The 17,213-nt window shown below is 40.1% G+C and overlaps 1 protein-coding gene across 1 annotated transcript in view; it reads left to right on the plus strand.

The window, feature by feature from the left end:
• Positions 1–17,213, plus strand: part of LOC133166101 (uncharacterized) — a 96,954-nt gene that overhangs the window by 64,562 nt on the left and 15,179 nt on the right. The window contains exon 8 of the mRNA XM_061296104.1: positions 13,083–13,264. Within this exon, the coding sequence (XP_061152088.1) occupies positions 13,083–13,264 (182 nt within the window). The remainder of the gene's footprint in view (positions 1–13,082; positions 13,265–17,213) is intronic.

A 17,213-nucleotide genomic window follows, 5' to 3' on the forward strand; every position in this document is an offset into this window, starting at 1 on the left:
CTTCAAATAAATAAATACAAATAAAAAACAGACAGTGTCAGATCTCGTGTCTCCCAAGGTCAGTATTGCTGATTCCTTGTGACATTTACAAGAAGGAGAGGATGACATTGGGGCATACAAAGGAGCTATCAGCTGGGATGAAAAAGCACGTCCTGCTTTGTGGGCAACCAGCTTGATTCCAGGAACTAAATGGGTTTGTTATGTGAACACTTTTGGAAATGATCAAGGGACTCGTTATACCCTAGAGGAGGTCGAAAAGTAGGCTAGCGTAGATTGTTTTCAGTTAGATGGAAACGGTGGGATATTTTCAGAAGCTTCCTTTGGGTCTCATTATTAAAAGTTGCAAATGTGTTTGGACAGCCAAATATTTTTTGATGCATCAGCCCCGAGTTTCATTCCATGTTGATTTCAAATGACTGGGAAAGAAATAAAAGTTTAATTTCCGCTTCATCCATATCAAATGAGCTTTTAAAAGCTAAAAGCTTCTTTTGAACAGGTTCTGTGTGACAAATATTCAGCAGAGCAAAGGAAGCTTTTTCAGTGTATTATTTAAAATTATTCAAAGATTATTTGACGCCGCTCTCCCGGAAATATCACTGGATTTGTCTTATTCTCTCTTGACTGTATTTTCAATAGTTGGCCATATTTCCCACTAGCGTTTCATAAGCCCTAATGTTGAACTGACATCCAAAGTGTGTTAACAAGATGGATGTAAGAGTTTAGAAAAAGGGGAGTTGGTATTCCACATCAGCTCACTGCCTGATTAGTTTCTTAATTATGGCGAAGCGCTGTTGCGGACAACACGCCTAGATAATTGTCAGAATGTAAGCAAGCGTGTTGGGTCTCAAATCACATTTCAGACTATCACGGTCTTGTTACAAAGCCGCGGCATTGATGAGATCTTGCGTGGCTTCCGGCAATCCGTAGGGAAATTAGAATGATGGGACGTTCGCGGTGTCGTCTCGCTTTGTCGCGAGGCCGCTGTTGACGGGCAAAGCTGGAATCTAATAACCGAGTCATTTATTCAGATATATTTTCCCATGTTTACGATGTCTGAATAATTGATGGCGGCATCTAGTATGTTGCTCAATTCCCTACAGGATGAATTGAGAGATACTCTTAGCATTGTATCTAAGAATAAAAGCTCACCTAATTCAATATAGATGGCCTTGGTTTATTATGTAGCAACTCTGAAAGTGGGTTATACGAAATAACCAGTTTGAGTGGAAAGTAACTAGGTAACGGCGATATCAAATGTTTTTTCACTTATTGCGTGTTTGTTGAGTTCCTCTCTTTATGTCTTGTCATCAAACCTTATTTTCTTGAGCAATTACCAAAGTGAACTTTAGGCTAGACATGAACAAAACAATGGGGGCAAGCAGATTTTTCACATCTAAAAAATGTAAAAACAAATATGACCCAGTTCTTGCCGGTGCATGGGAAAACAAGATCCTAATGTCTCTTTTGAGAGAATCTGGCGCTCCATTGTGTGCTGAAGCTCAAGCGTCAGTATTTACCCAATTAAAGACAGTTTTACTTGTAGTGTAAGCACTTTGATGAAATAGCGCGAACGGAGCAAAATTGAAGAACAAGAAAAAAAAAGACTACCGTAATTTTCGGACTATAAGTCGCACCGGAGTATAAGTCGCAGCAGCCATAAAATGCCCAAAAAAGTGAAAAAAAAACCCCCCATATATATGTATATAAGTCGCTCCAAATATTAACCAATGTAAACACAAATGAAGCAAAAGCGTTTGCAATTGTATGTGAAAATCCCAGATTCAAATCCACTTTGTTTGAAATGAATGTCATGCAGCTTTTAAAAACACAAGCAGTGATAATGAGATAGTAGGATCTTCATTTCCAATCTTCAACGCGCTTAAAGAGAATAGCTCAATTTGAATAGTTCGCTTCATCTTAGGAGGATTCTGACTTTAAGCCGAAGCCCTTAATTAAAAATAAAACGATGATTCAGAAACCACAGGGTAGTCAAATGTCACTCTTTGAATGCGTGTGCTTGGTGAAATGTCAACATCTGCACCAATCCTTGAGATCTGGGCTGTCAAAGGGTAAAAGTTCAATTGATTTCCCGGTGACAGTTAAAAGAGCTCTTGTTTACGCTTCATAACGACACATAAATTCCCAGATGCTCCCTCATAACTTGCCCCCCTGCAAACTTGGGTTCTCCTACAAGAGACATGGGTGCCATTTTGAATTTTGATGAGCTTTTCAGACAGCCTTGGCTTGCCAACACTGCCACAGAAATATATTGAAGGAATGTCACCCTCCCAGGGGTGTGATGGAGGTGAAGATAAATGGTCTGGCACTTGACTACATAGGTAGCTCTGATAAGATCAGTGTCGTTTTATGTGCAGAGGAGTCGAGCATGGTGCAGAGAGCATCGCGAGTAGTTTGATCAGCACCCGCTCATAAATAGGTCTAATTACTTCATTGGATAAGAGAAAAGTAGGCAGGCATTGCTAAGTTAATATACTGCAGAAGGGAAGTGCACTTGTTTTGTCAATTCTGATGTGTAAAATTCATAGACTCGCAAAACGTGTTAAATTGTCAAAGAAGACAATGGAGGAAAACAAAGGGAAAGCGGGTGATGCGTAAATAAACCTCAGGGGAAAACCCAGAGACTGTTTGTTTATTTATTTTTATTATTGATTGATTTTTATTTGATTTATTTATTTACTTACTTACCGTAATTTTCGGACTATAAGTCGTACCGGAGTATAAGTCGCACCAGCCATAAAATGCCCAAAAAAGTGAAAAAAAAAAACATATATATGTATATAAGTTGCTCCTGAGTATAAGTCGCCCCCCCCATCCAAACTATGAAAAAAAACGCGACTTATAGTCCGAAAATTACGGTACTTACTTTTGATACAACAGCAGATCACCTAAATTGCAATTGTGAGCAATTGACCAACTTCAATGAATGGAACCCATGCTTCTTCCAGAACATGCTCGGCTTACCTGGAACATCATTCCTCCTCGTTACTATCTTTATACAATAACGCTACGGATATCAGTCATTGACATCGAGCCGCGTACCCTTGACCCCTAAGCCAAACCTATAAATGCATAAATCTATTGTGTCATCAGACCTTGACCTTTACTCGACCCCGGTATTTTATTCACCACAAATCAGTTGGACCCCACATGTATAGTTGTCCCAGCTGCTGCGGTCACGACTTATGTCCCCAATTAACTGGTCTCTGGTCTAAAATGTGTTCCGCAATCACACCGCACACGCACACGCCAATGCTCACAGACTCCCGCAGTGTGCGCACACTCTGTCCCCTTGTGTGGCGTATCGTATGCACTCCCCATCTGTTCCCGCTTTAAACATCCTCGGCAGCACACAAACGTTTTAGTTAGTCGGTGTCGGTGTTGAGAAATCCCACTTTCCATTCTCTACCCTTCCGTGAGCTCTATTAAATCGTTTCACTTGGCAGTTCAATTAAAAATACATGTGTATAGAGTGAGATTTGCACCTGCTGGACTGAGTGTCACTCATTTTCTCACCTTTTCATTTGCACTGTCACTTGCTTGCAATGCAACATTGTGCATCAATATGAACCAAACAGACTTTTTGTCATTATGCTAAATACCGTCGGTAGTTGAAGGAGGGAATGTTGCAGTGCCATAATGAATTTGAGTTAAATGGCAAAACTAATAGACGACACGTCACGGGCTTGTTGAGTTAAGAGGGAGGCTTGTGTCTCGGCACTCTCGTTCCTCGTCCGTCCGTCCGTGAGCACGTGCTGACGTTCGCCATTGTTTGCAATGGCACGATAAGCTGCCACTCGTTAAAATGCATGAAAGTAAGTCCTGAGGGCAAGTGCAACAAAGCGTGAAGGAGGAAAGAGACAACGTGATGGAAGGATGGAAAGGCTAATGGAAACCAAAGGAAAAGGGGAAAGCTAATGGCTTGACAGTGATAATCAGCCCGAGTGAAACACACGTCAATTTCACACAGAGTTGACTAGATGCTGGGAAATTGAACGGAGCAGCTTTTCATTGCTTTTTACAACTTGCTGCGGATTGACGCGTACACCTTTCCATATAGACATGGCGATAAAGTAAGAGTTCCATTGAGATAAGAAAAAAAGATTTTTAGTCTATTTAATTGCATCCCACAACAACAGACATTTTGGAGATGCCTATCTGAGTGGTCAAGCAAAACGATGGCGATTTGTTTGTATTCATACCGTAATTTTCGGACTATAAGTCGCGTTTTTTTCCCCATAGTTTGGGGGGGGGGGGGGGCGACTTATATAAATATATGTTTTTTTTCACTTTTTTGGGCATTTTACGGCTGGCGCGACTTATACTCCGGTGCGACTTATAGTCTGAAAATTACGGTACTAAAGAAATGCTATAAGTGTGTCGAAGTGCACTCTGAATATGCAAATGCATCCTTGCCGAGTCCACGTGACAACACTCACGCGGTGTTAAACAGTCTTTCAAATAGCGCATGTGCATTTATATAAGCCTCCTGCTCTTGGGGCTAGACATTGTTCAGGCAAGAAAAGCTTTTCTCGACAGAAATTGCTCCCTCATATCATAACGCACAGTCGGGCCTTCCGTTGCAAAGCCTTTGCCCTGGAGTCCATGGTGGTCTGCATTCCTCCATGGCTGGCTGGGTGGGAGTGCTGCTGCATTGTCTGTGTCCTATAAGAACATGGGCGTTAAGTAGCAGGTCAATTGTTCTCGTGGGTTGTAGCTTTTTTGTTCATTACCCCCCTTTCTCTCCCTGAGCTTGCTCCTCGCATCCATCCGCATGCAGCGTCGTTGGAGCTCCATTAAATGGCCAACTGCTGTGTGCAATCCAAACACAGCGTTTCTCTTCAACGGGATTTTCTTCCTCAATCCAATACAGCCTTTGAGGGGAGAATTCATCGTGCGGTAATCGCCGCATGCAACAAATTGTTTCCAATAGACCTACAATTGAGGTCGTCTTAAATTCTCCAGACTTTTCCCTGATCCTCTGCTGCTTTACTTAGCAGCGCTGCTGAGGAAAAGCTGGGAAATGGAAACCTTCATTAAAGCCAACAAATGGAGCCAATTTTCTCCGGGTAGAATCTATTAGCTCACTTAGTAGAAATGAAGTGAGTACATCACATATATTTGACAGCAACAGACTTGGCCTTTGCTCTCAAAGAACACAGTAGATGGAACCATTTTGTATTTTTGCTCTTGCTTCATCTGACCTGGTAAGGGAGCGTGCCCTCTCACGCAGAATAAAAGGAGTTAAAGCCATTTTCTTTTTTTGCCGAGGCATCAGTGAGCCACGGAGGCCATTTCCATGTTAATGGGATCTTTCCATCCTGACTTCCTGCCTGTTAAACACATACACAAGTCCACTTGTCCGGCGCTCCTTGAACGCTCACATCTTTGGCTCCTCATATTGCAAAGTTACCTTTCATCCTCAACTTGTTTACTTCTTCTCTGACTTTCACTCTCTTCCCTCCATCGAGTTTGATGAATGGAGTGGCCGGACTGAGAGCCCAACAGGGTATTGTGGTCCACTGCGAGCTGCTTGCCATCATTGTGTGACCTTTCTTCATGTGTATTTGCTTTCAATGAACCTGCCTTTAGTTTTCTTTCAGTAGAATTGGCTGAAATTGGACAATTGCCTCATGTGGCAATGCAGTGGTGGGTGAGTCAAGCATTTGACCCATGCGACCTTTAGGGTAGGGTTTGGGGTTGCATTAATCACGATTATTTTTGGTTAATAATTAGTTAATGATTATCCAAACCATGATTTAGTTTTTGGTACAAAACAAGAAAACGTTTAATTGAAAAAAATATTGTGACTTTTTTTTTTTTTAAAACACTATAATATGTCGACTATATAATGTAGTTCCTTTTGGACCAAGCAAAATTCATAAAATTAATTTGTTTAAAATTAATATGTCTAAATCCAAGTTACATTTCTAGTAAAAATATTTAAAAAAAAAAAGACTTGGTAATAAAACTTGCTCGCAAGGTCTCTATTTTTTAAAAGTGAAGACAATTTGTAATTTTAGTACTTGTTTGATATGGATTCTCTATGCCAACATACTCACAGAGGGCATCTTTCACTCCTGACCCTTCTCCCCCACCCATCCAAACATCTCCTTCCTTGGGACATGCTAAGTGGCTCCATCCATTACAAGGTCTCAGTCAGACAAACAGCAGTGGGTAAACTGCTCCTCTCCAGAGGTGCAAAACGAGCCATCTCCGTTTTGCTGCCTCATCCCTTTAAACATTTAAAAGCGTGCAATGATAAATATTCTTTTGCTCCTTTCTCATGAATCATGAATCCACCTCAACCGTGTAAACACATGATTATTCAATGCTGTAAAGAGAACTTTTAGGACGGGGTGGCAGTCTGGAAGCCGCGGGGGGGGACTGGCTTCCAGCTGTTTACTGTGACCAAGAAGATGACGACTATGTATGTTGTTTTGGCATGGAAATTCCAAGCTGAAGGACGGACGGTCTATCCTGAATATGACCTCACGCAGAGTAGTAAATAAACTGCTACTAGTGTTCCAAACCAATCATAAATTCAACAACAGGATGCCGAGTGTGAGGAGACAATCATGTATGCATGTAAATGTTCATCTCTCTGCACCTGCACTTTTTTTTTTTTATCCCTCAGAATCGTGCCAAGGCTCCCGCGTGGTAGAACATGATCTAAAGCTCTGCACCGGCAATTAGAGATTTCACTTCCCAGCGGGCTCAGAGAATGCAATTTTAGATAAACTACGAGTCGATAGTTTGGCAAACTAATTTAACATGGTAAACATATGGAAATGCAAAAAATGGCTTATCTATGTTCTTCATAATCTGTCTATCAAAACAGCATCTGTTTTCATTTGCGCAAAATGACATCGTCTCCATTCACAAAGCATTAAGATTATTTTTACTGTTTGGAATTTTCATTTCATCCTTTGATCGACTAATTTGATTTTTGTTGCCTTCAGACAGCAACATTGCCATTTTATGTGTATTGCGACGTCTCAGAACGAATAAATGCATCCTAATCTGCTCAAATCAGCTGCCGTCAGGTAAAATGGTGTTAATTGAACTCGACCTCTCCATCGCTCGTTCTACAAAGTACAGCACAATGAGGGAAAACGGAGTGTTGTGATCTTCGGAACGGTTGACAAATTTCTTTAAGCATGATCGCTCGCTAATGATAACCACGTCGAATCAAAACATTTCGTTATTAAGCGCTCATTTCCCATAATTACAATTCTTTAATTAGCTTTCCATCTTCAGGGCTAAATTAAGATATTGAGCAAATAAAAAGGAATTAAAATGGAGCTTGCCAATTATTTTCTCTATACAGTATGAGCTCCATTAATCTAAGGATTTAAGCGCATCATTTTAGCTCTCTCTTCATTTCTGTCATTTTCTCCGCCTCACTCACAGGCCGGTGCTGTATTTTCTCCCTTTCAGCTCTCGCCAAATCTCTCTCTTGCGTACGTCTCTTCTTACTTCTCTCAGGTGGAGGCGGAGAGTCGAAACGGTTTAAGCCTGTCGCAGACGGACGCTTCTTTCTTCTTCTTGGTCACATCAGTCACTCACTCATTCAGTCCGCCATCCTAGCACTTTGTCATTTAGCATCAAGGCTCTTCTGAGCCAGTCAAGTTTTTTTAAACGCCTTTTAGCCATCCATCCAAGCGTTCATCCATTCATCAACACTCGTGAAGGATGGCAACGCGACGAAAAAAAAGCCATTCCGACATGAGGTGATTTTACATCAGTTTGTCACCCACAGTCCAGTGGCTGGGTTGTTGACATTCGAGCGCAATCAATATCAACAGAGCCCATGTATTACTCTTATGGTAAAGTCTAATCTTGAGCGCAATTTGTTTCTGGACCCTGGTTGACCTCCATTTTATGAGGATTTCAGAGCAAGGCTTTTCACATTGGAAGGAATGAAAATGAAAAAAATTGCAGAGTCAAACTGTCACCAGAAGTGTACTGCGAATGTTTTTCATTCACGACCCCAAATAAATTAACTACTGTAAATATTGCAACTTTCTACTTCCGCCTTATATTTACTAACTCCTAATATGGTAGGTTTGCAAAAAAAAAAAATCCCATAATCCCAAGACAAATCATACAGTAAATGAAATAGATTAATTAAAAAAATAAATGAATTAAAAAGTGAATATAAAAAATAATAGAGTCAATATAAGATTTCTCTTGGAGAATATGTTTTCCAAATCCCCCCAAATATCATTTATTCAGGATACTGAGTGCATATTTGGATCCCAATGCATCAGAAAAGCACGTGATCGTTCATCAGACTTGCTTGACCTTCACCTTACAACCAATCAAATGATAACAAATGATTCAATATTTATAACTCCAAGACACCAAGTTGTTTGCAATCAGCGAGTCACCACCAGCATCCAGAAATGCTTCAGCGGGCAAAGCGAACATACCATGTGCCCGTACGTTAGCATGAGTCAGCTGAGTCGACGACAACAGTCGTCGTCTGTCGCTGGCGGCTGAAATGATTCCAAATGCGCAATGTATGTTCCACCATCACAGGGGTGGGTGCGAGACTTCCTTGTCTCGAGTGCAAAAAAGAAAAGGGATCGGACAGTTCATGGAAGGATCCGCCCAGCCTGAACGCTGCACGATTTCTCGCAGCTAAACACACGGGAGAATATTCTCCTGTTCACTGGAACTCCCGACCTGATGGATTGTATTTCTTCACAGAGTTCTAGATGAAAGAGTTATTTGAGTTATCCAAGCAGCGTACACTACTCCCGGTCCTCAGGGGAGACTCTATGGCAGATCAGAAGAGATATATAACATTTTCACAATTTGATGGCCCTCTCCTGGCACGTTGGATCCACCTGAAACATCCTAATTATATTTCCCAAAGCATGGATTGCTTTGAGTTTTCTGAAACTTTATGAAGGATTGCTCAGAACAGAATTGCTATTGTTCGCGATCGTGTCGTCCCGGTACTTTATCTTGTTTTCATGTCACCGCCCGACGCTCATTGTTCAAGATTCAAAGATTTTCTGTTTAGGGGTTGGGATGGTCATATTTAATTTAGTATGGCTGCTTAATTAAGTGGCTATGAACTGACTAAAGGACACACAGAGGCCCATTTTCAGTTTCATCCGACTGCGAGTGACGGAAGAAAAGAGCTCCGTAATGACATCCGGATGCTCGGCAACACAAGGCAAGCGAGATAAATAGCCATGTTTTATATTGCTTTGCTTGGAAAGTGAGAAAGAAAAGTCACTCTTCTTCATTATTAAAGCTAATAGCATCGCGATAGAAGTCAAAGTCTTATCCACACGCTCCAGAAATGAAATCATGTCTGGGCAGAGAATCCAGTTGTCATCTCTCATTTTGTTGCCCGACTGATCAGACACAATCGTCTACCCTTCTCCTTGAAGCTCCCCTCTTTTACTTGACATCAAACTATTTGATTCCGGGAATTATTTCACGTGTATTTACGTCTCATCGGCCATTATGGATTCTTCTTTGGCGTTTAAGAGGCCAGTCTTAATGATGTGGTCTTCCAATGAAACTACCATGAGTGAATATCTCGGCTACTGGATGTGGTGTCCAAATACAGAGTGAAGGATGACATTCAAAACGTACTTAAGGCTGAGCTGAATGGGGAGTATAACTTGAGGCATTGCATCTGTATGCCAGTCAAGTCTCTTTGCTGCTTTACCTGTGCAACAGCGGTAGAGGACACAAACAAGCCAGTCACTCTCAATTTTTATCTTCCTTGAGATTTTGATCTGAGGCTCGTACCGCTGTTGCGTGTGCCAAATGGGATTGAGCTCCTTCACTGCCAATCAGCTTCTTACCTTTTATCCTCTTGTAGCCAATGTGTGGCTTCTTTTTCAAATGGCTTGCCTCTTTGGAGCTGATAATTACCGTTTTTTTCCGTGTATAATGCGCCCCCATGTATAATACGCACCCTAAAAATGGCATGTTGATGCTGGAAAAAAGCCTGTACCCATTTATAATACGCACCCAGATTTTGACTCCTACTTAAGTCCGTGAACGTAAAATGATTTCAGAAAAAAGATCATCTTTGGGAACAACCGGATGTTCTGCCGGTCAGTATCACTGCGCATGCGCTAGCATACTCAATAGCGAAGAAATGTTTCGGATTTGTGTAGGGAACATTGTGACAGCAAACGAGGTGATCTAGCAAGCGTCTGATACGAGAGCATTGTGTTCGTATGGAGTGTGTTTGAAGTGAACAGCAGAGAAGAAAGCACATCTGTAATGGCGGCCTCCGTATGATATCCGGATTTAAAAAAAAAAAAAAAAGAATTTTGAGATTTTTCTTTTTTTTTTGTACCCATGTATAATGCGCACCCCAGATTTTAGGACAATAAATTAGCTAAATTTTGCGCATTATACATGGAAAAAAACGGTACTACGATCCAGCTTTTTTTTTTTTTTACATCATCAGCTTTTGCACCGCTCCGTCAGTGACAAGAGGCTCTTCACACTGTGCGTCTCCACAATTGCACACATCAATAGCGATGTCATGCAAATAAGTTTCCTCATTTGCTATCTCATTAGCAAAAGGCTTGTTTGAGTTGCTTGCTTTTTCGCCGCGTATTGCCGTGTCAATCCCAGATGGCGAGGGTGGTAATCACGCCACATCAAATAGCTTTTAGCTCTGATTTATTCTCACTGATTATCCTTTTTGTCAAGTACACTGTGTACAAAAACATTTATTACAATCAGGACGTTTGCTACGGAAACCAAACAATTGAAATCTGCCTTTATAATTGCATCCAAGGACATGTGTACACTATCCTAAAAAATCAGCCGCATCTGTTGAGAAAGAATATTGATGCCACAAATATATTTTCAAGGATCCAACTTGAAGAAGTCATTTATCTCACTGTGCAGGTGCAAAAGAAAACAAAGTCATTACGTCAGTCAAGCAGAAACGACTCAACTATTCTGACGAATAAATCCAATTAAAAGTTGAAACAAAAAGCAAATATGTCTGCAGATATCACTAATCAATCAAAAGTGATCAAAAGTTCATTTGAACTGCCACTCAGCATGAACCTGATCAAAACATGTCACGTACATGGGGGGCCAGTATTCAGTGATTACATTTTAATAAAAAATATTCCTCATCCAAAGCCACTATAAATATGTATGTATACAAAAATAAGTACTGTATCAATCCTGATATTGTTTTTTTCCTCCTATCTAAACTGAGAATCATTTGGTTAAAATCCCTAATCTTGTTAGCATCAAGCACCAAAAAAAACAACCAAGCAGCAATTAAAATAATCAAAGCACATAATTCCCCAATCGATTAATTTGTGCTGCGATAAAGTCAAGTGGATTACATTGTTTTCCTTTCCATTTCACATATAAGAAGCTACATTTCCTTTTTCTGCTTCAATCAATCCGATACGCCATTAAATGACTCGTTTGACAGATGAGCTTCCTCTTTGTTATGTTGACTGCTTGTTCCAATATGCAGAAGGGGGAAGAAAAAAAAAAAAATTGGCACAGAGAAAAATGTCAACACTGCATCTTCCTGAAATGGAGTTCTGCTTATGTTCTGCTTTTGGTGGAGTTTTCCTGTTAGCCCAATATTTACTCACAGGAAACTTGATAACAGCATGAATCGTAAACATCTTGAGGCAAATTCCAGATGGGGCACGTCATTTTATGTGGCTCGTGAAAGCAAAATATGAAATATCAAAAATATTGCTAAAATATTGAATATATAAAAATATTGTGTAAAGATATTTCAAGCCGTTTGGGTTAAACAGTCCCCCTTTAAAATAAATGTTATCATATTTGAACCGTTTCTTTACTGGCTTTCTACTTCAAACCTAATTCAGTTGCCGATACACATCATTTACAGTTGCAAACCTTGCCTTTCCGACTCAACAGTTAAAAAAAATATATACAGAGCAACGGATAATAATTCATGCTGCTTTTGATATCTAAACTGAAATCCTGATCTTCAAAGTAAAGCATCTATCTCACGAGGGAGACAGATTTACACAGTTTGTTGGCCCAGATGATGCAACGTCTTGTTGAAGTGGCGGCTGTCAACTCAGAATGTTTGCGAGCCGGGCGGGCGTTCTCTCCCACATTTAAAGATCATCTTGAGCGGTAATCGACAACAACTCTGTTTGAATGATCCTGTCGGTTTTGCGTGTGTATAAAAGGGATGTCGGCACATGTTGCTCTCCACCCGCCCAGCCAATTTTTTCCAAAGCTTGCATGGAATTGCATCTTGGTTCCATACTGACATACTGACTGAACTTAATGGAGTGGCAAAGGCAAACAAAAGAAAGGAAAAAGGCTGTTTCAGATATCACTATAAAGATTGTTATTTTGAAATAGAATGTGTGACGTTACATTTACTTGTATGGACATAAATGTGATGATTTTCAGCACATTGCTTTGTTCCTTTTTTTTTTTTCTTCTCAGTTCTGTCATTGGCACAACGCCGAGTTGACGCCAGATGCATTTGTTTGCACACCTGTTCAAAATATGCATTTGATGTGAGCCTGGCAGCCAATCTAATAATATCAACTTTTATCAGAGATCTGAGAAAGGAACAGTAGCTCCCTTTAATAAACACAGCACAAAAGTGGAAAATACTCATAATGTGCTCTGCCTTGGTGTTGCATTGATATTAAATTGAAGATCCATCCATGTTCCTCCCTTCACCGATGAATTTAAACTGTGGGTCGTCGATTCATGTTCAATCTTTATATGTCCAACACTTATTTCAGCTCCATTTAGATTTCTAAGCAAATAAATTTATAGACGTGGATATATAGAGTAAATTTAGTTGGCATAAATTACATTTTTATTAAAACATCACTTTGAAGACTCGTTTTCTTTTATCGCTCTCCAACCCTCAAGTATGTAAAATCAAATGCTGTGTGAACTGAATCGAATTTTATTGGTGTAAATATTGCTACACAGCAGGTGAGAAGCATCATTTTGAAACGCTTTTCAAGAAAAATGAGGTGTTTATCTCAGATGTTTTTTTTTTTCCCTAATACTATTTGTCCCATTTTCCGCCTTAGGTATGTGGTCCTTCTCTGTCTCGGAGCTAGCCATCCCAGGTGCTGAAATAGGACGTATCTCAGCAAGCGACGCTGACCTTGGCGAAAACGCCAAGTTGGACTATACAATCTTGGAGGGGGAGACGGGTGACACGTTCAACATCACAGGAGTCAACCAAGAGGCCATCATCATACTAAACAAGGTGAGCCAAGCTCTTTCATCGAATCAAAATCAAAGATGAAATTGCTCCATTTTCATAATAGCGGAGCTTTGTGTTGACAGAACAGTTGATTCTAAATACTTTCCGTCCCGCTGTAGCACCAAAAAAAATCAGCAAATGTATTCCAAATGGGTTAGAATTATACGATGACAAGCTACAGCTGTATTTCAGCCAGAGTTTCCATTTAGAATATTTATATGTGTAGAATGAAAAAGTGCCATTCCATTCTGTGTTCAGCTGGCTAATAGTTCCCCAAAGTACAAAGATAGATTATGAGCATTTTGAACAGTCATTTGCTAACGTGGCTGTCGTCTGGAATCATTCCAGCTTCATGAAGATGTGTGGAGTCACCTGCTCCTTACCATTACGGTTTAGTCGAGTGCATACTGCATGCACATCTGTTTCTGGATGGGCAAGTAGCTCTCAATCATACATGGAACTGAGTGGGGGATGGACGAAATGAGATATGATGCAGCCGCTCAAAAGTCGGACATTTGAAAAATAGAAATGCTCACTTTATCCCGTCACCCCTGTGTGTGATTTTAACGAGGGAACGCAAGTGCATAAAGGCCGACTGATATATTCGCTCTTCTTTCGTGACATAATAACGTGTTCCATTATTACCGTTAAAAAAGACATACAGTTGAAAGAAGTTGCCCCTCTACGCTACTATTAGTATCATATCCTAATTGATTCAGAGAGACCCCATGTCGTAATTAAAGATTCCGTCTTCACAAAGATAGGAATGCTTGGTATTGCATTTTTCAGAGAGGTATTCATTTGAGACTTCAATTATGAATCTTCACGTTTGGAATTGCCATCAATCTGTTCCAGTCAATAGAAGATCACCTTATGGTTTTTGGTTTTAATCAGGAAAGTGAAAACTGCATTTTTTATTTTTGAATGATCAAGTTTGAAGCAATCTGTCAATGATGAATTGAGCCCTTTTTCATATACGCCCCTATTTCTTGTTGTGATGACTGGAAGACCTGAAAAGAATCAGTACAATCTGAAACCCGTCATATACATTGAATGAAGTTAGTTGGTAGTGAAACAAAAACTCCATTTCTTACATATTTATCAATTGATCTTTTGATTGAGATGCATGTTGTTCCACCCTCAAGCTATTTTCAGTTGGTATCAATGTAAATAGAACGTGCATAGCAAATCCATTCTTTTGATTTGTCTCAGCTCAGATGTGCAGGATTCATGAGAAACAATCCAAACTTAGAAGAGGTTTTGCAGAACAGGATTGTTTTTCACCAATCTCCTTTGAAGTGAAGCAGAGAATTGAGGAGAGGCCACCTATAGTACACCATGCTGGAAGAAAGAAATTGAAAGTTAGGCGCAGAGTGATGAGAAAGAAAAGGGAGGAATAAAAAGTGGAGAAGATGAGAGGGAAGCTCAAATGAGGTCCTGTGAAGCAGTGAGTGCCCGAACAAGGATGTTCGATAAAACCACGTGTTAGGACAGAAGGGAAAAGGTACAGAGAAGCACTTATACATCCGAGTCCAATAGAAAAAAAAAAAAAACTTTGACAATGAGGTTGTCTGAAAGCAGCAAGAGGCAAAAAAGTGATAAATTGCCTGTGAAAGTAAAATCACACTTCAACATTGGACCTGAGCCACATTCCATTTATTTGGTGCTATTCAAGCGCAGTCTGTCAGACTGCTTGGGAAGGAGGGAGGGATGTTATTTTCACTTACTGTATTGACTTTATATTTGACTTCAATTGAATCCCCCTTCAACTATAAAGTAGACATTTGCGCCAATGACGTGAGCTCCGTCTCCGTGAAATGGATGCCATGAGCAAATCTAGCCAACAAATAGCACAACAAACCTGATTAGATTTAATTTTTTTGAAACTGCATTCATTTTTATTTTTTTTTCATTTAAGGCAATGATGAGCTGTGTGCTCCATGTCAATACAGGTTGATGTGTTGAATGAGATGATGTGTTTGCTCCAAGCGGAACGATTTGTGTTGCCACCAAGTTGCCCCCCCTCCCCCCCCCAAGAGTAGGAGAGAATTCCAAGCGGAACAATTTGTGTTGTTGGCCTTGACCCCTGCTCGTCACCTCGCCTCTGTGTGTTGAATCTCTTCGACAGACAATCAAAGATTGCACGCATACAAATTCCGGACACGACCGGATACGCACAACTGATAAAGCGCCGAGAGATAAGGCCACACGGGCACATAATACCACGCACTTGACCTTGTTCAAACTATGAGGAGAGAGGATATGAGGTGAGATTGCTGGCTAAAGAAGGATGCTGAGTGCGACCTCAGTAGGACGATGTCACATGGTAGGTGCGTTCAAGCCGAAATCGAGAAAAGGAGCCCGTGGAAAGTCGAGTTGAAATGAGCTTGGAAGACTGCAGGCAAAAGAAGCTGAGATGCATCCGGACAGCCAAACATGCGGAGGACATGGAAATGCGAAGGGAAAGAGAAAAGGCGGGTCATTAAAATCCTGCGAGTCTAGCTGGCGGCTGAAGCTGCCTGCTGCTTATCACTGCTTATTTACTTTGCGTCCCACAGCAATAAGAAAGCATCTATCTCTCCTCCTATTGTCCTCCTCGCCCTCTCCTGCCAGCATCAGCCCACTGTCTCTACGCATTTAGTCAGTCTCTGAGCGATGTGCCGACAAAGACATGAAACGCGCGAGTTGAAATGCAAACTCGCGTCTTACAAAGGTCTTTGGCACACACTCAGGATTGTTGTCTGTGACTAAGCCTTCTTCTCACACGCATTAAATGTCTTCTTGTGTTTTTCTATTCATCGGCGAGCCCGCAGCCCGTTGATTTACGAAAAATGCTCGACATATTGCACCTAATTGAGTTTTGATGGAGCATACGAACAAGGCAAAAGTAGAAGTGGAAGCTAATTAGCATAGGCCTCTGTGGTGTAATTGCTCCTTGACTTCAGTAGTGCCTTCTAATGTGGTTGAGGGAAATAGTATCTCGTGGGTGGTGTTCACTACTCGTTCGAATCGTCGAAGGTTTGAGAAAAACACAATCCGCTATTTCTTTACTCAAGTACAATTCATAATAGTCTTTCAATAAACAGTCTGATTAAAAATGACATATTAGGATATCACTGTCAATGCCATTTTCGGCATTCAATAAAATCATTTTCATCATTTTGGAATGAGTTCATTGTATTTACGTAGGTTGTAATGGGAACAGATGATTTCAAATAGGGTGTTTGGAGTTACAAGTGTGGCCGCGGAACTAATTCAACTCTCATCTCAGGGTACAGCTGTTTGTTTCGAGGTGTGCAAATTTATGCAACCAGATTATTGGCTGTTTATTCTTTATAACAAGTTATAAATCAGATTAACGTGGAAGAGGCTCTTGGTCTGATTTGTTTATATTGCAAAAAATGTTTTGGTTGTTTATTCTTTATCTTTATTTATTTATTTATTTATTTATTTATTTATTTATTTATTTATTTATTTATTTATTTATTTATTTATTTATTTATTTATTTATTTATTTATTTATTTATTTATTTATTTATTTATTTATTTATTTATTTATTTATTTATTTATTTATTTATTTATTTATTTATTTATTTATTTATTTATTCATCTTTCCCTTTATTTCAATTTTTTTTACAAGTTATAGGTCATTTTATTGTGGAAGAGGCTCTTGGTCTGATTTATTTACATTGCAAAAAGCTAGCATGTGTATTTTTCTATCCACTTCATGGAGATCAATCAAGCTAATTCTGCATCAGCATCATGATTTTCCAGGAGCTTCCCATTGGAGATGTGTTCCATTCGAACAGCTGTGAGCTCTGCCAGCCTATTATTGATGCACCTTTCGAATCTCACCATGTACGTACCTGAGGGACAAGCGAGCATGTGCATATGCCAGTTTGAGGTTATTATTTCCATATGCCCCAATTTAAAACGCTTTGCTAATCCACG

This window comes from Syngnathus typhle, linkage group LG13 (assembly GCF_033458585.1).
Source record: "Syngnathus typhle isolate RoL2023-S1 ecotype Sweden linkage group LG13, RoL_Styp_1.0, whole genome shotgun sequence".
Taxonomy (NCBI): Eukaryota; Metazoa; Chordata; class Actinopteri; order Syngnathiformes; family Syngnathidae; genus Syngnathus; species Syngnathus typhle.